Below are 25,949 nucleotides of genomic sequence, written 5' to 3'. Positions count from 1 at the left end.
ATTCGTAGGTATGTGGGAGCGAAGGTTGGTCAAATTGACACTCGGTTTGGCGTTATTGGTGAGTTCGATCTTTTATTCACTCACCGAACAAAGCATATCATTGTTACTTGGCGCGATGGTGATCAACAGCGGGAACCCTGAACCAAATCAAAAAATTAGTTCGTCAATCTATCATAATTTCATAATCATATCAATTACTATTAAAGAAACTTCGCCATTGATTTAATCGATAAACTTGGAATTAATCTGCAAAATTCATCAAAAACTGATTCCAAAATTTCATGGAACTACCATCGATATCGTTTCCACGTATGGTAAGTTATGGTCACTGAATTGATAAATAAAACTGGCCTATCATAGAGATAATTGAGGAGAACGTCATTTATTAAATCGAATTCTCCAAGTTATCTTTATTAGTCAACATCTGATCATGTTGTGAAAACTTTAACAAGGAATAACGTTCAACAAGAGTTTGATTCTTATAATTAATTTAGCAATTTGAAGAAAAAATGAACAATTTTTTTTCATGAAAAATGCCATATAGTTTTCCTTATTACAGCAATATTGTATATTATGCACACATATTCAATAAATTCCAATGAAGCAGATTCTATTTTTCTAAGAGAAAGAAACAAAATTGATTGTTAGAAAATTTTGATTTATTACCATAATTAGTATTCACGGATAATAAAAAATGAATTCTGCTTTGAATTTATATTTCCTGAATCTTTTGAAATAGAAAGTAAAACTAAGCTATATATGAGCACAAATAACAACATTGTGCGTATGCGTGCGTTTAATCGAAGTATCAGATCTGCGTTTCTAAATCCTCGTGTAAAAATGACTGTTTAAAGAAAATTCAAGAAATTCACCATTTTCAATACTATTGTTGATGATATTTATGAAATGTATTTTTTAAAGATGCGGGAAAGGAAAACTATCGAGTTACTTTCACACTAATTATGCAAGAATAAATTATCTTATAAATAATTAGCATTTTTATTAAGATTATGTTAAAGGAATTAGCGGAATAGGCATATATATAAATTATCAGCAAATGGATTTGAATTAGTTTCATAAGAGGCATATTGTTCTATTTTTGTCTGTATGGTCCAATTGGTTCATCTTTCAATTTGATGCGTCTAGGAAAGAATATTAAAAAGTGGTAAATTCAGTTGAGTAATTTATTAATTTATTTTTTCGCAGCTTTCATATTTGAAAAAGGAGGAAATGTCGCAACATCCTTTTCAGCATGAATGAATTCTCTGTTTTGATTATCATATTTTTCCCCATTTAATATAATATCGATTGAAACATTTTGAATAAAATTTGTGTTTTATTTATGATTTACAAAACTAAATCATAAGAAATATAAGGTTTTGAGTTAGTAGTATAGAAATGTGTGTGTGTGAACGCCATAGGCGTACGCAGAATTTTCTCGGGGGAGGGGGTTTCAATTTTTTTTCTTCTTAGGGGGCTTACGTTTTTTCCTGCAAAATAACACCATAATCTCGGCTTGGGGGGGGGGGGTTAGAACCCACCCTGCGTACGCCAATGGTGAACGCTCTCGTGTTCCATTTTGGCAAAAAGCGTAAGCTTTCATTGTCCACTTAAACACTCGAGCTGAAATAAAAATTGATCATGAGAGCGTCCATTTCTACACTACTCCGAGTTGTTACCATTCCATTGGTTTGGTGGGGAAAAATGCCCCTTACCTGACCGAAGAATTGCGAAAATGTGTAACTAGATCACATATATACAGGCTGTCTCAAATTGTTGGCACAGTAGATATCTTTGTAACCGTTGACTTTAGAAAAACATACTTTCAATTCGAGGACGACGTCACTCTCCGCTATCCATACGAAGGTTTTTAACAGTTGGATGATGCGAAGATATATTTATACAAATACAAATACAAATACAAATACAACGCCACAACAGGCAAATTGCCCAACGAGGTGGCTGACTTAAGAACATCATGGATCCCCGAGTCATTTTTTGGAGGCCCTACCTACTACTGCTACACCACACATGCACCCCACCCACATCCCCCCCGCGGAACCCCCAACGAATCGGTACATGCGGGAATGTACGTGTAGTGAAACCTGACGTGAAGTTTTCTTTGTTTCTCTGTAATGTTTGTTATGTGTAGTGCTGCCATCTGCCACCAGTTTTTCTAACTATGAGTGAAGTATTATGATTGAATGATTTATCGTTGTAGGACTGTTGCTCTCTGTGGCGAGACTTTTTAACGGGGAGATCGGCTCGCATTTGCGCCTTGAAGTTGGGAACCACAGAAAACCAACTTCAGCCGACCACCACTGTGGGGTGCGAACCCGGATCCTTTAGGAAAGAGAGAAAAAAAATTCAACTGCCTTTTCGGGGAATCGAACCCACGTCCTTTCACTTTCCAGGTGAACGCCTCAGACTACAAAGGTAACGAATATCTCAATCTCTCCTTGGAGCTCGCGTGCACTGAACGGGACCGTACATGGACGGTCGGTCACCAGATGGCGACTTATCCTGGTGGCAGTGTCAGCAATTGTGAGTTTTGGCCTGAGTTAGGCCCGACCGTCTATGTACGGTCCCGTTCAGTGCACGCGAGCTCCAAGGAAAGATTGAGATATTTGTTGCCTTTGTAGTCTAGAGCGTTCACCCCGAAAGTGAAAGGACGTGGGTTCGATTCCCCGCAAAAACAGTTGAATTTTTCTCTCTTTTCTAAATGTATCTTCGCATCTCAACCAGTTGTTAAAAACCGTCGTATACTTTCAATTACAAAAAGTTTTCAAATGACGTGCAGTTACTTAAAATCTCAAAATTTGTTTGAAGAGTATCATAGAAAAATTAACTTTGTATATTGTTGGCTACTGGTTTTAATTGGCTCAAAAGTTAAAATTTTCAGACCACAAACAGAATGAACTCAACCATTTTATTTCTTTTTTTCACAATAAGTAGCACGGCGCGGTAGCCCAGGTCGATAAGATACTCGCCTCAAGTACAAAAGGATGTTTAGAAGTGTCGCGAGTTCGATACCCGGTTCGTCCTTGTCAAAAAACTTTCCTGACACAAGGGTACAACTAAAACGCGACATGACCACAGAAAAAAAAATTGCTACCGCTGGGAGTCCCCCCCATCGAGGGGTTAGCGCACCAACCTCTCGATGAATATAAAAAAAATACGCTGCCGTTCGGAATCGGCAATAAATTGTAGGTCCCGGTCTAATTAGTCCTCGTGTGCAGAAAATGACCGTGGTGCGACAAAAATGATCAATAAATAGCAATTTAATTTTTTCTAAAATTGTTTTGACAATTGCAGAATTTTTACAACTTTGAATATAATTTAGGTTTCGCAATTTGTGAACTACGCTTTCAATCATTGGCGGAAAATGCACCAAATATCTCCATTAATATTGCATTTAAAAATATGAATTTTTTTTACAATTTTTTTTACCTCTCTCTCTCTCAGAGCCCCGTATTTACATTTCACTATTTGGAAGTTTTATCACACATACATAAAAAATTAATTTTTCTATTTCTATTATGCATACGACGCCTTGGAAGATTTAAGACATTTTGAGCAACTGCATGTCATTCGGAAACTTTTTGTAATTGAAAGTAGTTCCTAAAGTCAACGATTGCAGAGATATCTGCTGTGCAAACAATTTCTGACAACCTACGTACTGCACTATAAGTACTAATGTAGCCCACATGCCATCAAAAACAAACTAGATTGTGGGTTTCCAACTGGTATTCCGCGAGATTTTTTCTGGGATTCCACAGTATCGGAAGCGTTGAAAGATCTGAAAATTTCTATGAAAAGTTTTCGTATTGAATCCCGAATTAGGTGAAAAAGGCATTTATTTTCATTGCTGGAAGATTTGTCATCTGTGAACGAGGCAGTATTTGTGATTGTCCAAAATAACTTTCTTCCTCTCACCTTGAAACATTTCGATCCAGCTTTCTCGACCAACTCTTGCTCAAAAAAAATTCAGAAATCATTATATCTTATTTATATCTGTGGCTTCCGTAGTCCACAGGTTGAATTTTCTGGTTCCAAACACAGGATTAACGGGAAGTAACCATACTGCATTAGAGAGGTTTTCCCCATTAGATTTCGTATTGTGGCTATCAAGGGAATAATTAATGTCGAATCATCTCGAAGTTGCACCGTACAATACTTTTTTTATCTAGAAAGAGTTGATTCCTCGACAGAGTCATTTTTTCAGAGCTGTTGCAATTTTTCGTACGTGTTCAGTGATTTATAAAATCGCACTAAATTGAGAGGGTATTCTGGTATTCAAGGTAACACCCATTCAATTTTGCTAAGCACGATTTTATCTGTTTATAGATGACAGTAAAATAAAGCCAAACTGTAATTTTAACCGTAATTAATAATTTCGGCCAATTAAAAACCCTCTAATTAATTAACGCTTTAAGTGGCAATTAGAAATCATTAAACACCCCTTCAAAATGGCATATATTTTTTAATGAAGTAAGATTTCTTCCAATTTTCAGCAGGCGCGAAATAAGGGGTGTAGGGGAAGATTCCCTTTGAGAAATCAGTTTTACAAAATATATGGGCTTGTTAATACTAAAATAAGAGGCTTTTACGGAGGCGAAATACTTCGTTATTGCCGCTTAAAGGATTAAATTGCTGTGTTGATGTATTATTTCAATTGAAAATATGTTAACAGCACCAATTTACATCCGCTTTTTTGTTAATAAATTTTTTCAATATGTTTTTATGAAGGGTGAACCATAGAGGTTTAACTTCAACTAATGATATGTGTGTTCTGTCAGTCGAAAATATTATTCCATATCATAATGATCATCAACAACAACCATTTTCAATCCACTGCTGGATGAAGGTCTCCTCTAAATTGTTCCATTCTGCTCTGTCTGATGCTTTAGCCATTCAGTTGACTCCTGCCACTTTCCTGATCTCGTCAATCCATCTTGCGTGGGGACGCCTTCTCGGACGTTTAACACCACGGGGGTACCAATCTAGAATACTTGTGGTCCATCTGTTGTCCTGTCTTCCTGCAATATGTCCAGCCCATTTCCATTTTAGATGCTTAATTCTTTCCATGATATCATATACCTTTGTGTGGTTCCTTATCCAAGTGATTCGTTTTCTGTCTCTTCTTGTGATGCCTACATCTTAGGCTCCTTTGTGTTGTTTGTAGCCTTTGTATCGTCTTGCTTGTGAGTGTCCATGTTTCAGCTCCATAAGTCAGTACTGGTAGCACACACTGGTTAAACACTTTTCTTTTCAGGCATAATGGCATGTGACCCTTCAGAATTACACAGTTTTTGCTAAAAATGCTCCATCCAATCCTGATCCTTCGGTTTATTTCATTAATGATTCCGTTGTCCATGGCAATTTCTTGTCCCAGGTGTACACATAGCTTTCTACTTCTATCTCTGTGTTGTCCTCTTGAACGCAAAGGGGTTGAACATAACTTTAGTCTTTTGCAGATTCATTTTCAAGCCCACCTGAATACTTGCCTTCGCCAATTCTTGTATCATTTCTTCTAGTTCGTCTGAGTTACTGCTGATAACAACAATGTCGTCTGCAAAACGCAAATGGTTGAGAAATTCTCCATTTATTTTAATTCCTTTTTTATTCCAATATAGTTTTCTGAATACTTCTTCTCACACAGCGGTAAAGAGTTTATTATTCGATATGGAGAAGTTTATATAATGTTTTTTTTGCAAATTCACAAAACAGAGCCATTCATAGAACAGTGAATGCATCTGGTCCCAGAGCCATATTTCGATAAATCCCCTCCCGTCATCACGTTGTATGGAAAGCAATTAACGCAACGATGTGGAGTGGAATTTGCCCAAGAAATTACAGCCCGAGTAATGTCCCGAGAGTAGCCGAAATTGCTTCGATGTTTGACGTATGCGATGAGGTAAGTCTTTTCTGGAAAATTCCATTTTTATATGAACTTTCATAATGATGTGAACTGTTTCACAAGACATTTCTCTGTAACTGATTTCCTTTCCCACAGAAAAGAGTAGGATAAAACTTTTTTCATTAAAACGGTATTTTAATGAAGAAGGCTTTTTTAATAATTATTTATCATAATTAATCATAGAATATATAATGTGACTTTGTTTTAATTATGAGTGACATTATTAGACATCTACATCTCTTAATTTATTTCAAGTTTCCCTTATAGATTTTAGTTCGTTTAGATATCGTGTGAATGAAACATTAAAGGTTAAAGGTATATAGTTATTTGTATATAGATCAAATGGTACTGATCTATATATCATATAGTCAATCATTTGATCATTTTCTGTACACGAGGGTGAATTAGACCGGGACCTACAATTATTGCCAATTACGACGGCAGTCTTTTATACGTATGCTCTCCAAGAGATTGGTGCGCTAACCCCTCGGTGTGGAACTCGCTGCGGTAGTAATCTTTTTCTGTGGTCATGTCGCAGTTTCTGCTGTATCCCCTTCGTGAGGAAAGTTTTTGACAAGGACGAACCGGGTATCGAACTCACGACACCTCTAAACACCCTTTGGTTGAAATGAATTAGAAATGAATTTTTTTTTTGAATTCGACTACGAATTTCGTCTACAACAGCGAGTAACTCCCGCTATAAGGAGTTTTTCTTCTTTGTTTCTGCTACTGATGAAGGAACTTCATATAGTTCCGAAACGCGTATAGCCGTGGTTCTTTTGCAATTTTGGGTTCATCTACGTCGGCTTTCAATTGTATTACCCTTTGGTATTTCAGGTGAGTATCTTATCGACCTGGACTACCGCGTCCTATGTACAGTCTTACGACCTGGGTTGCAACGACAACTCTATCGTCAATAATAAGTGGTAGCCGCTTATTCCTGTATAGAACAATGTAAATGAGCCTTGTCCATAACGTCGATAAACCACAACGACCCCGGATATAACGACACATTATTAGTCGTTTTTGCTTTCATTTTCATTTCGTTTTCTCAAGAAATTCTCAGAAGTAGAGCTTATCACACTTGGGGGAATGTTCGTCTATTATATGCTTTGATAATTAACGATGAATATTTAAGAATATGTTAGACCCGTACATGTGACATTTCCGTTTATTTTCTTTCATAAGATCTTCTGTTTTTTTTTATAAAAATGAACAGTTTTCTCTGTTTTCTCAACGAAGCCTATTTTTTATTTACAATCTTTACTCAAATTGAAGATGATAATTTTCATAATTTGGAAATTTTAATATGACGAATTATAAATATTCATCACATCTATGTGTCATGTTAAATCTTCCATTTTCGTCAATACAATTTAATTCATCGCAGAGTTACTTTAGAGCACCTTATGCGGTGTTTATAAGCAATAATTAGCAATTTCGTTAACATTTTTGGTGAGAATTAGCGATGTCCCGTGTTCATGATCTCTATTTCCCGCATTTTGTTGAACAAAATATGGTCAATCTGATCGTGATGAAATTTAAGCTTCATGCGTATAATTTGATTGATTATATTTTTTCTATTTTAAAGGTCTAAAAAAATCCAGCCTCGGTTATAACGACAAAATTTCACGGAAACTTTGATGTCGTTATAAGCGAATTTGACTGTAATACACACACAGAGGCGGAACTAGAGGGGGTGTGGGCGGCAACTGCCCCGGGTGGCGAAATCGGGGGCAGCAGTTTTAGGTGGGAACATAGAACACCGTTACAAAATGATCGAATTTTAAAGTTGTGGGGGCGACAAAATCATGTTCGCCCTGGGAGGCAAAAATCCTAGTTACAGCCCGTCATATACTACATTATCAATCACATTTTCTAAGGTGTATTCACATTGAAAACAAGAAATCTGATCTTTTACAATGAGGAAAAAAACTACAAGTTTCACGTGATTCTGTTCAGCGAATCGTCCAACACAGATTCAAAACACATAAAATTATAAGAGTTATTTCAAGTGGTGATTTGAATATAGATAACTCATTTTTTGGAGAAAAGCATTTCAACCAGTTTTATCACTCACACCCCCAATTTCACCAGAGGTTACACATTCACTGAACAATAAAGAGACCACGTACCACTTCAGAGTTCTTTCAACCGGGGAATGCAAATAATCTCGCCATTGTCTACACATCGACTTGTTCGGTATAATCTTTCACGGCAGCGAACAATTTCGTGCTCGTTATACGAGTATAATACAGAAATTGTATGTTTATGATTTCCATTTGCTTCCCATACTCTAAACCAGGGGTTGCCAACCCGCGGCACCATGGTATCAGGAGAAAACACGTGAAAGGTTTTCAAATATTAAGGAAATTCTTTTTCATTTTTCGGAGAAATTCCTCCTTATAATTAAACAATCCTTTTCTTACGAATGATGGTTTTGTAGACTGCCAAACCTATATTTAGCATGGTAAATACTCTTAAATAATGATTATGCGATGACTTTCTATTCAATACGTTTCTTTTCGGTTTTTCGGACGTCCCATGCGTACGAGATTCAGGATCGTCCGCATGAGGATCATGTAAAGATTGTGGATAATCCGGCCCGTCCAGTAATCCGGCGTTTTTAGGCAGGTTTTTTTTGAACGTAGGAAAGGAAAACGTGTCGCTGCATGTCCGTGCAGAGAAGTTTATAATATTTAAATGGGCGTTTTCAATTGACTTCCAGTAATCCGGCACATCCTGATCTGATATGTGCCCCGGATTAGCGAGTCTACTGTACATTGTATATCCATGAATTCTTGATGGGCGTTGGGAGCAGGCTAAGCTATCTTACAAAGTTTATTGGGGGGGGGGGGGCAAGCACTATGAGTCCTCAGGTTCCGGTGACTATGCTCAACATGGTGTAGGCACGATGAACTTCTACCGATATACGTACATACACAATCTGCTTTGCGATAATCGAATTTATGACTCAAAAACGAAAGCAATTTAGAACTCGATAGAGTGACAAACTGAATATTTTCCCGGAAATTAGAGAACAGCAGGAACGGAGATATTGCTCGTGTCCCGTAAAAATAGGACGTATAGTCTGTGCGTTAAAATTCGTAGAGTGGCACGCGCATCGAAAATTATCTTGATTGTGGCACGGCTTGGAAAAAAATTGGACACCCCTGCTCTAAACCATCGTTCATAAAAGCTGCGCGGACTCGGAAAAACTTTCCTGATGAAAATAAAAATGTGTGTTATCTCTATAATAGAGATTTCGTTAGCAGATGATACAGGGTAGTTATAAATAAACGGGAACTACTCAGATGTATGTAGCGCCCATTCTGATGAAGGTATTTTGATGAAACTCTCTCTTGTTATTTAAGCCAGGGGTGGCCAACAGCTGGCCCGTGAGGTGATTTCGTGCGGAACGCGGCCAAGTAAAATTACTGTGTATTATATTGATTTTCTTATCGTTATTTAAGCCATCATTTTCAACAGCAGACCTGATTAACAGAGTATTCACATTCATTATTTCTAGTGTCGATGGTGTTCTGCTCACAGTTACGAAACTTTTTCGATATTGGATGCCAACTCACAATTTTGTAACGAGATGGAAAAATGTTGTCACTTTTTCAAAATTTCATTATGGCAAACTTGTAATCAATATTTTGCCAAAATGCGATAATGTGGCTTTTGACTTATTACAATTTGCATCCGTTGTTTCCTCATAAGCTGAAAAAAGAAAGACAAAATTTTGCCACTTTCCGAAATTTTGGCGAACGAGACTCCGGAATGTGAACTCAATTTTTCAGAAAAAGTGACTTTTCTTATGACATTTCGTCTTCTGAGCATAGAACACCTAGAAATTTCACCGATTAGACTACGCAGGCCCTGATAATTACAAAGAGCAAAAATGTGTCTCGTATTGGATGAACAAGAGAATCCAACACCCAATTACGATGATCTTTTGTGCCGAAAACAGAAAAGCACACATCTCTAAATTTCAAATTGGCACTTTATTTATTTATATAATATTGTTTGGCCAAGGCCTATACAAGAGAGTGCGGTGAGGGGATTAGACATAGGCGATTGATGCTACATACAAAATCAGAGAGTGAAATATAAAGAATTTGATGGAAGAATGTTCCAATCAATAATTGTACGGGAGAAAAAACTAAATTTGAAGCAATCTGTGGATGCAAAAAAAACGGTTTCAATTTTTGGGAGTGATTGAGTCTATTGGAAAAATGTGAAGATTTGATTAGAATGTGGTTAGTGTAATGATAGGTGAGCGATATATCGGGAGGTAAGCGGGGGGGGGGGGGAGATATTAAGTTGGCGTTTGAGGTGTGATGGAAACAGGAAGACCAGCAGTTTAAAATAAAGCGGGCACGTTGGTGACACTTTCTCCAACCAAAATACCGATATTCTGTTCCAAAAGGAGGTAACTCAAGTAACAAGAATACACACGTATCACACAAATTTCTCTCTCTCTCTCCCTGGTTCTGTGTATGTATATCATATGGACATACAAGAGTACCACCAGGTAATGGTGCATGTGTGCATCCTTCTACATCTACAGGAAGTCTGCCTGGTCTATGAGAAGCTAGTCAATTTTATTGGTACAGCTACGTGTTTATCCATTCCGGATGGTCAATACTATATGCGGCTGGCTTTTGGCATATATACTTTCCGTTAATGAAATTCCCCTGGAAGTCTACCGGTGCATGAATCAATTCCTTGAGCGTTTATTGAAACTGTGTAGCCCCGACGATTGCTAAACCAGGGGTATGGAAAAAATAATAATTGCAAAAATATGTGGAGAAAGTGTTTTACCTGTAAAATTCAAACTATATGGATGTACTAATCGAATGGACTTGCAAAAGAAACAGTAATTTTTGATGCACTGCATTTACCAGCTGGGAATCGGATAAACAATGAATATGTATCAGTTTATGAGAAGTGGAGCCCAAGGTAAAATTTTAATGAGACTGAATTGCCCGTATTTCACGATATTACTTGTGACGGACACTAATCTGCGAGTTTTCTGGGTCATTTTACTGGTCCCCGGTGTGCTGCAGCTGGCCATTTTATTGAACAGTGAGAAGTTGGCCACCTCTTTTGTATAGGATATATGGACCATGGAGAAAAAAGAAAGATTCAATAAAAAATACTTCGATTTTTTGACCATCAGGTAAAAAAGTAGCGTTTTTTTTTTTAATCACAATTATCTTTTCCCCATAGTTTAAACATACCAAGGATGTTCAACCTTTCTGAGAGTGTGGGCCACTTCATTGACTTGCAATGTCACGGGCCACTTAATTAAGTGATCTGGAACAGCGCCGCGGATTACTCAAGTGATTTATAAATGTACCGTGAGACGCTTGAGTGATCTGGGAATGTACCGCGAGTGACTTAAGTGATCTGGAAGTGTGCCACGAGTCAATCAAGTGCTCTGGAACTGGGCCGCGCTGATTTGTAAATATGCCGCGGGTCACTAAATGATCTTTAAATGTGCCATGGATCACTTTAGTGCTCTAGAACTGTGCCACGGTGATCTATAAATAGACCGTGGGTCACTCAAGTGTTCTGGAACTGCGTTAGGTCACTTAAGTGATCGGTAAACATGCCACGAGTCACTAAAGTGGTATGAAAATGTATTGCGGGTCAATTACGTCATCTGGAAAAAAAAATGTGCGACCTAGCTTTTTTTTTACAAAATTAGGTTCAAGATCGCGGGCCATGGAGACGGGGCGGGGAGATTGAGCGCATATGCCCACCACAACGGGCGCTACATAGGTCGCAGTAATGTCAGTATAATTCATCTGACAACTACTCAGCTTAATTACATTTACCGACTTATGTAGCGCACGTTCTGGTGGACGCATTTCGTTAAAATTTAGTGTATGCGTTATTTGGACTCTGGGAAAGATAAGTGTGGTAAAAAGTGCCACTTTTTCACCTGGTGGTCAAAAATTGGACTTTTTTATTAACTCTTTCTTTTCACCCCATGGTCCATATATACTGTATACCAGGTTTCATCAAAACACCTTCATTAGAATGGGCACTGCATACGTCTGAGTAGTGTCAGTTTATTTATAACCATCCTGTGACTCAGAAAAATGTGGTATATTTTGCATCATGTCGTATAAGCACCATTCGATTTCTAACACGGAAAACTGAATAAGGCTTAAAATAAAGTCATAATTACCACCCAAAAAATAATGGGAGATTTTCTAAACGGGATCGGAGGTTTCTTGAAATTACCAATTTATAAAGAAAACTCTTATTGCATTCCTTAAATGAGTTTTTAACATGGAGCTAATATAATTTTTTTCCCCGGTTATGTTAGCAGTACAACTCTTATGAGTGCGATAATGTGTGTCGACATCAATCTGATTATTTTTTTCCAATTCGTCTATAATGGCAGGAGGTTCACTATAATTTGTATTTTTAAATCTTAATAAATAAATAATAACAGCCGAATAACCAAAAATAAAATTTAAAAAAAAAAGAGTTTTTATGTTTTTTAATAGATTTTACAAAATATAACAAAAAAGTTTTGAAATCGTCAATGAAAATTGATGAAATGGAAATAAAATTTACATGCAAAAGTAGATTTCACCGTTTTCGGGAAAAAAAAATTGAAATGAAATCGGTTTCTGGACAAAATAGTATAAATATTTTCCACCTGTAATTCACAAACGTGAACATAACTAAAAAAGTATAAAAAATGTAATGTCTATAAAAAAAATCTCGTGGTATAAACTGTTATCAAAATTTGTATGCAGCCTTTATATAATGGATCCGAACCACGCTCAGGGTGTACATACTTCTGAGCATTAGAAACATGTTCTGGGACGAAAAGTAAGCAAATTTCAGTATTGTAAACTTTTATTTAGGTATAATGAGACAGAGAATCAGTGTTTATACAACAACTTAATTACAACAACGTAAGCTATCAATCACTCAATAAAATGAGTGAGATATTTCTTGAAACTCATCAGACGCGGGTAAAAAAAACAATAAGCAAATTTTTGATCAAAATAAGATAAAATCAGTAACGTATATCGATATGCTCTAAATCGTAATTTGTTTATCACTAAATATTTCTCTATTTCTCTTCCTTCAGATAATTGTGTTCGATGGTTGTTCGATAAGCGAACGTATCACTTTTAAAATGCATTTGATTCTATCTGGATGAAATGTACGATTTTCATCGCTGATTTACGATATTTTGGTAAATGTCACTTAGTATAAATGATAAAAAAGTGAAAAAATACGATTAATTTCAATAAATATTCAGCAATGACCACATCGATAGGGTGCGCAATTTAATTACCGCAGCATCTTACAGGTATAGCATAAAAACCATTAATATGTTTTTATTTCTTCCATAATGAAGTAAAATTTCTGCAACAACATTTTTTTTTTACCAAACTCATAACCTTTAAACTTTATTTCGGCAACAAGAGATATCTGAATCGAAGCTGTACCTCGGGGTAAAAAATACGAATAAACGAACATATAAAAAAAGTCCGAGGTATTTCTTCATAAAATCTGATGATGTATCACGCCATTTATACGTCGAAAAAATTGTTTCTGTCCATAAAAAAGAGGAAAAAAGAAGAACGCGACATAACAAAATTACGACGACATCCAGAAAAAAAGATAAGCTATCATACAGGCTTGCCGTTCGTGTAATTTCATTGTGGTACAAGTACAACAAGAGTCGAAGGAGTTACTTGGCCATCTCCCAACTTGATCATTTTAATTTCTCATGACAGCCACTCGTGTATAACGCATTTTTGTAATGCACAGTCACACATTTCAACATCAGAAAACGAAGTAAAATCGCATGAACTAGTGTTCAAAGGTTATAGGATCATCGATCACAGCACGCTTCTGTATAGGCATGAAAAAGTCTCCTTTTTTCCATGAACAACTGTTCGGGTGATTACATTTACGTTCGTAAAAAATTACAAAGCAGCGATTGAAATTAATGAGTGTGACTATATTTAATATTCAGTAACCCCGGGTTAACCAACTTCTTTTTTAGCCCCACGTTGTGTAAAAGCCTTTAAAAGTACTGAATGTTCGGAGTTCAAAATAAACCTTAATTAATTAATCGGTTAAATTCCAAAGGTTTTGGTTTGAATTCGCAAATGTAAAACTAAAACTTGACAAACATAAACTCGAAAGAGCCGATTTTTTTTCTCACCTCAATTCAAGGGAAGCTTAATGAATTAACGTTGACTTCAACGATGACAATTCGATGGATACATACTCAGTGTACTTGCGATAAAGGCAGTATAGCATGGCTCCATTGAACGTTGGCAATCAAACTGTTTACAAATCTTGCAAGAATTAATTAATTAATTCTTAATTATGAATTAATTAATTAATTAATTATGAATGAATTAATTAATTAATATATTAATGAGACCCGTCTCAAAAAAAGAAGAAAGAAACCGCCTATGATCATGAAGGACATACATAGACTTCTATTTCCATATAATTTTATTTTAATAGTATGCTTGGATAGATCAGTTTTACATCATTAACGATTTCATCCAGCCACTTGGAAATTTCAATAAAGGATTTTTATTCAAACAATGCATTCTTAAAAACAAATTAAAAAATTATGATTCTTAGATGGCGATATCTGTAAAAATTGAAATGCAAATGTAGAAACATATGGAAACGAAATGAAAAGCCACAAGTAAAGATAAACATAAGTTTGTCCTTTTTTAAATGGGTAGACTCGTTCTTTTTTACTATAATCGATGCATAATTAGAGAAACAGTTTTTTTGTAGTATAATTTGCATTTGTACATTAACAAAAAAAGAAAACGAACGACACACACACATATTGCTTTTTCTGCAGGTGAGACATTCTACCATTCACAATTAATACTGTTGCGACTTTATATTTCGTATAATTTCTCGATGAGATTCTATCCATAAATGAGAATTGAAAATTTGTTCTTTTATAAATTATTCGAAAAAATGAGTATTTAATTACAACAATAAGACCAGCATTACCAAATTTGTACACTAATAAGAAAACAGCAAATCACAATAGCTGTGGACAGTTGCATAGCCTATTTCCCTAGTATTCAGCCCTGAACGCCGATCCAATGTAATGAGATTATACATATACAAGTATATTCATGAGTATTATATCATAAAAAGAAAAATAATAATAAAAAACACTGGGAAAACAAAAGATGCTTTCGCATTTTTCTTGATCTGTTTGTAGAGACGTGTAGCTGCCTGCAATGTGGATGCATTTTGATGAAAAAATGAAAAGTTGGCTTCTCAAATAGCAGTTATAAAACACTTCTACGAAGGGCTGGCCAATGACGAAATACAGTTCTTCGAAAATTGCATCCGCTAGAAGCTAATGTAGTTAGAGATTTTCATCAGGATGTTTTCATAAAGCTCCAGAAACTTCGATGGTGCAAACAATTCACACCATCTCGCTACGAAAACAGATAAAATTGGAGCGCAAATGATTCTCTCGAACTCCAGAAGCCATGGAAATTGCCGCAACAACTATAATAAATGCAGGCACCTACAAAGAAGGATCAGATCCTACAGGAACTTGAACACACAGTGCGAGACTTTCCAATCGCATCACATGTGGCTCTCGGTACAACAGCGCAACAGTCCCTGAAGACGGTCAACAAACTCCCGTCAATAATAATAATAATAATTCTTTTTTTTTTTTTTACGATGTATAATAGCTACCTTCCAATAATTATACAGCGCCACGGACGTAAAAGTATAAAAATGAGATAAAGCTATAAACAATAAAGAAAAAAAAAACTTACAAAAAATAAACAAAGGGAAGAAAAAAAACAAACAACACTTTGCACCATTATTTTGATGATTATTCTCTAAAAATGGCACCGTCTTTTGTGTTTCGAGTGCGTAAAGTATCGTGCAGGGCAACGGGTTGGCCTAGAACGACACACTGTCCCCTACATATATTGTAAAAAAAATGTTTGATTACACATGTGGAAAATATTATGTATGTGTGATTCTCAGTTCTAAAACAATATTTCTAATGCTTACTAGTCAAAAATTCTCGTCAGACTAACAATGCAGCACCATTTATCCAATTTTTATCTTTTATGTTTGACGATGAAAAATGCATGTAACTAAAAATTTTTTTTTCTCCTTCCAAAAGCTCATGCAATGAGCTATATTCTAAATGAATTTTTTTTTCTGGAAAAACCAACGTACACGGGTAACCTCATTCATACGAAAAACGCTCAGATACGAACCGATTTTGCGGCTTGATCTGATCGCGTCAGTGGACACACACATAACAAAATTCACTGAGGAAAAGCGCTCTTCCACTCGAACTGACTCACCATTTTCCTCCATTTTGTTGAAATATATATATATATATTTATTATATATATATTTATATATATCGAAATATCACTCTTTTTCTTCTCTTCTAACTAAGATTTCCTCCTACAAATATATTTCGAAACACCACAAAATCTCCTATTCGCCCTTCCCCCAATTTACTCCAATATATTTCCCCTGTAATCAATGCCTTTCTTCACTCTATGCAAAGAAAAACAAAATAAAATAAATAAAAATAAAATAGAAGAAACAAATAACTTGTAAATTGTGGAAACTTCAAGAAACTTTACATGCCTTCCAGGTAAAATACGTATAAAAAAAAACGGGGGGGGGGGGAAGGATAAACTTTCAAAATTTTCACCGATTTTGTTCTTTTCGAAATCATATTTTGAACAGGGGAGGTAAAAAACTGAAACAGGCTATATAAATAGGTAGTGGTGGGTGTGAATGGGGGACTAGTTTGGTGCTATTTTAAAGCCCGATGCCCGCTGGATTCGGATATCGTGTGTTTCCGAGTCGATCCTCACGGGATTAGAGGCCATAAGGTATCAAGAATTGAGTAAATTTGAGATCTCGTGTTGAATGTCCTTCAGTTCCTGGATCTTTTGAGCGAGTCGCTGGTTTATTTGCTCGAGAGCACCTCGTTTGGCCTTGTTGTTACATTTCGTAGTGTCCAGCTGCTCTTGTAAACGGCTCACGCTATTGCGCAATCCTTCGTTGTCGGCAAGGAGAACCTAGAAAGTATACATAAGCACGAGATAAATTATTTAAATATTAATGACTTCATTTCGATTGTTTCTCTACAATAATAATTTATTTTTGCAACACCCCATGTAATAGTTCTAAACCTTTTTAGAAACTCTTAAGTGTAGTTGAAGTCAACTCACAGCGAAATGCAGTAATGCTCGTGAAATTTTCGGATCCTTCTATATGATAATATTGCATTCAATTACATGTATCAACGTTTTTAATTGAGTAAGAAAGTCAAGAAAACTTCGACTAACAAACGGGAAGAACTGGGGCATTTTATTCAAAAAATTTAGGACGGAGTAAAAAAACGGGAAAAACCAGAACTGTCCCGGAAAACATGACAAAATGCGGGACGCATGGTCACCCCATCATGGCTTTGGTTTTTTTTAAATCACCCCTCCCAACAGTGAGCTCTAGATCCGCCACTGACTGCACCGCTCGTATTTCATTTAACCCTTGCGTTTTGCGCAAATGTTCTTGTCAAAAAACATTCTAAGCAGATTGAATAGTTTATAATTAGGGATACGTAAATTTGGTATTTACGAAATAAACGCGATAAATGCAAAATTTGAAAATTTTGATGAACAAATGTGAAAAATTTTACTACTTTTACGAGAAATCTCGATAATGTACACTTGAACGTCGTTAATTGTTTCGTGCTCCCAAGCTATAATTTATTGACACCATAAAACAGTGTTTCCTCAAAGTTGGAGTCACCAACCTTTGTCACGGGTGTCGTGAAAGCTAGATATTGATTTGTGCCTATTTACGCTTCGAAGTGGTTCTTTTACAAGTGCAAATATCCACTAAATTATTCTGGGAAGCCGCAGAAGAACCATGAATTGGGTAAGGGAGGCGGGGATGACAAAAGTTTGAGAACCACTGCCATAAAACAATACGAAATTGATTACTCTCAAATGAAGGACCGAGTATCACTCCGCGAGTTATATGACAACTACTGCATCATACATGCAAATCGTCAACATTCCTCTGCGGAACTTCTAACGAATTGGTACATGTTGGAATGTGCGTGTATGTGTGTTTTGTTTCAGTGTAATGCTTGTTATGTGTAGGGCTGCCATCTGTCATCAGTTTTTCCAAGTACGGGTGAAGTGTAATGATTGAATAATTGTATCGTTGTAGGCCTGTTGCTCTCTGCGGCGAGACTTTTTAACGGAGAGATCGGCTCGCATTCGCGCCTCGAAGTTGGGAACCACAGAAAACCAACTTCACACGACCACCACTGCGGCAACGGTGGGGTTCGCGCGTTATATGACTTTTGAAGACCAAACACACCCCGCTTCCCATCTCATTGACATATCGTTAAATGTTACATGACTGCGCGATTCAACTTATTAAAAACACTTCTTGGTGACAGCATTTTGCACTACCAATGCTGGGTGCATAAAGTGAGTCTCGCGGGTTACGTATTCATTAAAGCTTTCAAAAAACTAAATTCCGTTGTGGCCAAGACGAAGACAACTTTTTTTGCCCTCAAGAAAAATGAAAAGCGCGTATTTGAGTTACCAGAAAGAAAAAAAAAAGTATCACAACTGCCAGCAAAATTCTTCCTAACGCCTTTAGTAACCTGGCGGAATTCGCGGTTCAAAGCTGTCATTTATCCGAGCGAATGTATGAAACATATTGCTGCTTTTCTCAATAACTATGCAGATAACTCGACGATAAGTTTCTTAGAGGAAAATTGGACAATGAAATTTTAGTTCGTAAAATACGAGTTCAGTTGACCTCCGCTTCCGAGTTCTGTAGGAAAATTATGGAACTAATCGAAAATTTGGAGGGATCAAACTATCCATTCACGTAAGTTTTGTGGAGTAAGTTGGTAGACTTGAAACGTCTTCTGAGTGCCAATTTCAAAGGTATTTTCACGAAAAAAAGAATTTTTTTTTAACAAATGAGAATGGTGGAAATGGTGAAGGAGTATATTATTATGCTGAACAGAGAGAGAGAGAGAGAAAGAGAGCAGCAGAGAGAGAGAAAAGTTTAAATAAATTGACTCTACACATATAACATTCAGCGCACAAAAATGAAACGTACCAGCATATATAGGTAGACTATTTTGTCCATCTGAAGCCGCGACAACACCTAAATCATTTTTAAACCTAAATTTATGATTAGAAAGCTTCTCCAAAATATATTTTTTAAATTTCAATTTTTTTTAATGTATATGTGTGTACAAATGCGAAATTTCTGACCTGAATTGTTTTTTTTTTTTACAAATAAATGCGAAATTTCTGACCTGAATTGTTTTTTTTTTTTTACAAATAAATGCGAAATTTCTGATTTTTAATTTTTTTTTTTGCGAAATTTACGTATCCCTATTTATAAAATACGTTTTATAAATAATAACTTCATTCAGTTAATGTCTCTGGTCTCGAAAAAAATGCTCAGTTCAACTTTAATCATGTGTTAGATGGCGTAATATCATAATTTATACCATCATGTGCATTTTATTTATTAAGAATTTGATAGTTGGCAGGAAAAAATAAAGAAGTCACAAAAGAAAACAACGCAAAAATTCATTACATGAATACAGTATTTATAATAATACATCGATTCTTTTTATACAGAGAATGCCAACATAACTTCACACAAATATTTATTTATGCGGTTTTTCCCTTAAGAGCTGGCATTAAGTATACAGTTCTGGGGATACAGTTCTTAAAAAAATCAAATCTCTTGGTTTTTTCCTTCATTTGTGTTTAAAGCGCTCGAAGAGATGAAACAAAATGAATAAGAAGGTGTATACTGTATGCGAGAAAAGTACAGCATACTAAATTCATTATTTTCATAAACACCCTAAGTATTCGTGTCGTTAACAAGTATTTCTATGAATTAGGCATGATTGGAACTACAAATAAAAACGACAAATATCTCATAAGTGTAAGATGCTATTAATTTGTATTTACATTGAACTGTGTGTGTAAAGCAATTCAGATTTTTTTTTCCACGTGAATGTGGAACCTTAGCCACACATTTCGAATATTCTAGATATATCCTTTTGGCGCTCAACCAAGTTACACCTACAATAGTTCGCGTCATTTTGTCCAACTTTCTTTACCCCATAGATTGCTGATTTCCATCGTGTTTGGACTAGCTTTACCGGCCACGAAAGAAATAGTAAGTGTAAGATTGCATAACACGCATTATATGAAGCGAGAAACTAATGAAATCGACATTAGGTATGCCAACAATGAAAACGATGCATTGCGTACATAGCCAAACAGTTAAATTAAAATGTCATGCAACATAGCGAGCGGAATTCCGTATTCCTTTATTATTAATAAGCGGAAATACAAGTTTCTAGGGAATAAAACATGTTAAATACAAAAGAAGAAAACCTGTTTGATACACAGCGATTAAAAATATTACCTGCTCCACTGAAGTAAAAATATTAATAAAAGATGCAATATTATTATTGAAGTTTTTTCCTTTTTTCCGGAAAGACTTATTATACATCTAAAAATTTTAGTTACATAGCGTTTTGATACTTGATTTTTTCACTTTCATTTCACCACTAATATCGATACAAAACTAGTAGAAATTTGTGAAATATCAACTTTTAAAAAGGACTGCCATAGGAAGCGGAACAGATCCGCCAACGACTGAAACACATATTCTATGCAAAGCAGCAATGCATTATTAGAACAAAATTTCAGACTAATTGAGGAAAATATGGCCAAGTACTTAGTTGAATATGTCGTTTTTATTATTTTAATTTAAAGAACATGGTCGCAATGATAAATCGGGAGAAAGAAAGCCCTTCTGCTTTCCTACAGAATTCATAGAGAAGTGTGAGCCTGTAAATAAAGAGCATCTTTTTCACTATCGCTTTATGTTGAATATCAGTTTGTGGAGAATTTGTTGATATCTTAACACTAAAAGTCTATTTATATAAAAATTGCCACGTTTTCAAGACAAATAAATTCAATTGGTCGAATGGTCGACGCGTTTCGGCTCTTCAATGGAGAGCCGTCATCAGGACCTCGTGGTCAGAATTCACACGAATGAGTCGTGGAGGGGTGATGTTTACGTCTGGTCGTACGAAGAGTTCGCCTTTGTATTTGCTGCGTCCGAGTGGTCTTTGGATGCGAATTGGGGAGCCATCTGTTGCAAAGTGTTGAAAGTTTTTTCACGACTGAGGTTAATATAGCCTGTCGAAGCTGACGAAATGGGTGGCGTGTTTCTTCCATCATTAACGAGGAAATTCTGGCATGTTCTGATGAAGTATCCCTCGAGAAAATTCAATTCAGAATTGTGTGTTGCTTTTTTAAAAACAAACGCTTTATCAAAATCAAAATAATGTGAATGTTGCCAACAGTGTTGGGCAATAGCCGAATTATCCGTCCGTCCCTTCTTAACATGCTTTCGGTGTTCGAGAACTCGAATATTTAGATTTCTTCTAGTTTGGCCAATATATCCATTTTCGCAATTCTTGCATGGGATGAAGTAGATACCAGATTCTTTGGAGGGTGAGAAATGAAAATTATTGACTAGACCATGACGTTTTTCCTTAATAATGAACTCAAACGTTTTGTTATCTCTACAAACTGGTTCAATACAGAATTTTTTTTCCCCAATAAAGTCATTAGCTTGAAACACTAGCGGTTAGGCTGAAAATGGAACATATTATGTGCATGAATTTTTACCAATTCACATACATGGTTAATTGTTTTTTATTATTATTTTTGAGTTTTTTATTGATTAATTTCTATGAGAAACTTAATTTCATCAAAGAATTTTATAAAGCACTGCATAATTTAAACGACCTTAAACCAATTATTTTTAATTTTACAATATGATTAATGTTGTATTGATGTTTGTTTCACACCATTGCAATAAGAAAAATAAATTTCAGGAAAATGTGATTAAAAAAAAAAATCATAATAATTAGAATGCCTATCATTTCGGCTAACCTGAAATATTTTCCCGAAAATAATTTAATTTAGACCAAAATTTTAAAATAGCTAACGCACGTCTAAAGGAAAAATTTTCAGCATCTGTAACTTTAACGAAATTTTAATTAATTAATTAAATTGAGTAAATAAAGTTAATTAATCGAATTTCAACAAAAGATTTGCACTAATTAAATGAAGTTCTTTTTTCATTTTTTCAGAGGGTCTCTGACGAAAGTTAAAGATTTATATGAATGGTAGACTATGATGAAAATAAATTTTATTAACAAAACCTATGATTAGTAGTGAGAAATTACTTTGAGCTTATCTTCCACTTTCTGTCCAGCTGACTGCCCTAGATGGTTCTCCTCAAGTCTTTTCCGCATGTATTCGATTTCCTAGAATTTAGATTAACGATATCATTCGATTTCTGAGCGGTTTTTATTGTAAAAGAAATAGTTGAATTTTTAGCGCGGATATTAGAGAAACAGAAAACATGAGTAGAAATACAAAACCTAATATATATAGCTGTTACAAATCTATGCTTACGTTATCTTTATTGTTAACATCGACTTCAAGTGAATCCGCTTTACTGCGAAGCGTGCCAATTTCCTTGCGCAATTCCGCAATGGCATCTGGATTACCATGGCTAGCTTCAAGCTCCAGTACCTGGTAAAAAACATCATAAAGAACTCCGATTCGAATCATCCTGAGTACGGATACAATCAAGTATAAAAACAAAGTTGCTTCTTCCAACTCAACAGAAACATATTTTCAAAAACCTTCAAATTCGTGAGCTTCAGTAATTTCCATAATTATGTTTATCAATGTTTAATTTTGTAGAGAGGTTAATACTATTAATGAATTTAAGTATCTTAAAATATATAGTTCACGTCAGTAACACCCAAGAACTCCGAATGATCAAAAATGTGAAAATAAAGGTAATTATTCCGACATAATTAAATACCAAGAACAAAATCAAGTTGTTTTGAATGAGAATTCGAAACTGGGACTGAAGATGTTTTCAACTATAATTTGAGTTCACATAAAACAAGATTTTGTATTTTCACAGATTAGACTTGGCACACAGATGCTTTGATGCTGACTGCATTTTTTAATTTGCAAAATTTAGGATTCGTGGATTATTTTCTCTCTGTTCTGAAACTAATGTGATTAACTCTTTATTCAATTAAATTCCTTTCATTCGCATAAATTAATCAAAAATACAAGAATATTCTCACACTTGAAGGTGGTGAATTAAGGCGAAAAAAAAAATATAGTTAAATGGAAAATAACTTAGAGGATGTACCTCAACAATTGTGCATTGATAACCACAAATACACTGCTTGACAAATGCTAAGGAACAGTGTTATTTTTCGTCATACTTAACAATAGACATCCTTGAAAGAAATGAAACTTGGCACATGTTAAATAGACATCCTGATGTACCTTTATTACGAAAAAATGAAACAGATATCAGTACATGGGGTAAAAAGATAAGCAAAGGAAAAAAATGTGCTCCATACAGCAATTGTAAAAAATTACAAAAAGTACTTATTCTGCAGGAAATAAGAACTGATATGAATTCGCCAGTATGAAGTGTGATCTCCTCGGACACTGATGCACATTTGGCATCTGTTGTACACGCTGTCCACTAAATTGTTGAAGAGAGCTTGAGGGAAGGATTTTGTCCCATTCCTCCTTCAAAGTGGTTTTGAGTTCGTGTATGGTTCAAAGAGGGTTGTGGCTTTGAGCAATATGTCTGCCGAGTACATCAGGAGTGCTCAATGGGATTTAGGTCTGGTGACTATGCAAGCCATGGCAGGGGCTCAATAGCTTCACTTGCTAATGTGTGCGTTGGACACTTCATCTGTCCTATGCGAACGGGCACTGTCATTCATGAACAGTAAGTTTGGACGAATTGCGCCGCGGAAAAGACGGACAGGACTTAGGAGAATGTCGGTGCAATACCGCTGTGATTTTACGATATCTACATGAAAGATATGAAGCGAACTTCTGAGATTGTTCATGATACCCGAACACATCATTACTCCTTGTCTACAGCGGTCAATTTCCTGGAAATTCTGCTGATGGTAACGAGTTCCCTGATCCCGCCATAGTAGCTGGTGTCTAGAATCATATGCAATCAGTATGGTTATTCAACAGTTTCTTGAAAAAAAATAATGAGCAAGTAATGTTTGCGCTTTTGTAAACTGATAACATTGAAACTGTTGCACAATCGCATTAAAGGACAAAATCCCTCAAGCTCTCCTTAGCAATTTAATGGACAGCATAGCATACACAACAGATGCCAAATGTGCATCAGTGTCCGAGGAGGTCACACTTCATACTGATGAACTTGTCTGTCCATATTTCCAGCAGAACGAGCACTTTTGTAACTTTTTACAATTGCTGTAAAGAGCATTTTTTATGTTCTGCTTATCTTTTTTTTGTCATGAGGCGATATCTGTTCCGTTTTACATAATAAAGATACTTCAAGATGTTTATTAAACAAGTGTCAAGTTTCATTTGTCAAGTGAAGGATATCTATCATTAGGTATAAAGAAAAATAACTGTTCCGTAGCATTTGTCAAGCAGTGTATAAATGAATGCTGAAGTGGTGAAAGGTATTTTTGCAGCATAAAATATTTGTGATGCGATAGGACTGAGCACGGATATGTACAATGTACTCACATGGAAATAAATCTTGCTATGAAGGAAAAAATATATATACATTTTTGCAACTTTTCTTGCAGTTTCTATGAATGCAATCTATAAGTTTAAATATTTGTGAATTTTTAAATAATTTGTTAGTATAAAACACAAATTGTACTCCAAAATTATTTATAACTATTTTATACAAAATTTATTTAAATTATATACTGTAAAATGAAGAAACCCAAAAAATAGAGAAGCTTTGGAGCGAATTTTTATCCAAACCTTGAAAAGGTGAAGGGAATTCACAAAAAGCCAATGCAATCTCACGGGAAATACTCGTACAGCGGCGAGTTTTTTGTATTCCTCTCTATTTCCCAGAACTTAAAGAAAAATGAGAAATGGCATTCTCAAGTTTGTGGAATCTAAAATGGACGGAACAGAAATTATATACGATAGGAAATGACATGTGAAATACGTATCCACGCCAAAAGCCCGCGTTCATCACATTAACTAAAATATTCAATTTTTTCATGGTTTTGATTTATTGTGAAGAAAAAATAGGTGATAAACATGAAAATTCATCGAAATTTAAACGCTAATCTTAATTTTTAAGACTAATTGACGCAAAGAAAAACTTTAAAGAGTGTTCAAAAGAAAAATTGTTATTTAATTAATCGAATGCAACTGTGTTAGTTAACGACTTCAGAAATTAACGAATGGAAACTGCAACTCAACGAAACAAAAACGAAATATCTGAAGCACTACAAACCGACATCAATCATTAAATCATCAGCAGCATCTTGGCTATCCCATTAAAGGACGATTTACGAAGATAAAATCGTAATGTAAAAAAAGTCTACTATACAAAGCCTGATTTTATCATGAAAAGGTACGAGTATTAGAGACGTAGAATTCAATGGCTTTACTGAATCAATGACAGAAAACTTGGGAAATACAATCATCACACACTCACACATACACGTACATACGAATAAATGATGATGATGAGAAAACGAAGCCAAAGGGAAAGCGCGCTTCCACTAAGACACAGCAAGACGTCTGCTGGGAGGAGTAACAGTCGAGAATTGGGCAATAGTACAAGAGAATGAATTAAAAAAGGAAAAGTGTGAACATCTCTTCAAATCGAACAGTTTTCCAATTAAAGGAAAATCTCGGCCAAATACTTCCAGTGACGTCTTTTACTTTGCAGGGACAAGAGATATACATACATAAAAAAGAATACACAAAAATAAGAAATAAATAAAACTTAGCAACTACATCAAGTGAAACAAATGATCTCTGACTTCCTCCCTCTATTTTAGTATTGAGGAAAT

General features: G+C 35.4%; 1 protein-coding gene across 2 annotated transcripts in view; it reads right to left on the bottom strand.

Moving 5' to 3' along the window:
* Window positions 1–13,228: 13,228 nt before the first annotated feature.
* homer (protein) overlaps window positions 13,229–25,949 on the bottom strand; it is a 242,861-nt gene continuing 230,140 nt past the window's right edge. The window contains exons 7-9 of one of the 2 annotated variants that reach the window (XM_089238952.1): window positions 22,507–22,626; window positions 22,275–22,355; window positions 13,229–17,028 (exon numbers count right to left, since the gene is read on the bottom strand). In XM_089238952.1, the coding sequence (XP_089095078.1) occupies window positions 16,843–17,028; window positions 22,275–22,355; window positions 22,507–22,626 (387 nt within the window). In that variant the 3' untranslated portion in view covers window positions 13,229–16,842. The remainder of the gene's footprint in view (window positions 17,029–22,274; window positions 22,356–22,506; window positions 22,627–25,949) is intronic. The other variant, XM_089238954.1, reaches the window with a different exon arrangement.

This window comes from Pholcus phalangioides, unplaced genomic scaffold (genome assembly GCF_987345545.1).
Source record: "Pholcus phalangioides strain wild (caught in Gottingen) unplaced genomic scaffold, Ppha-v1.0 ptg000011l_1, whole genome shotgun sequence".
In the NCBI taxonomy this organism is placed as follows: domain Eukaryota; kingdom Metazoa; phylum Arthropoda; class Arachnida; order Araneae; family Pholcidae; genus Pholcus; species Pholcus phalangioides.
This window is presented reverse-complemented; position numbering and strand designations above follow the sequence as displayed.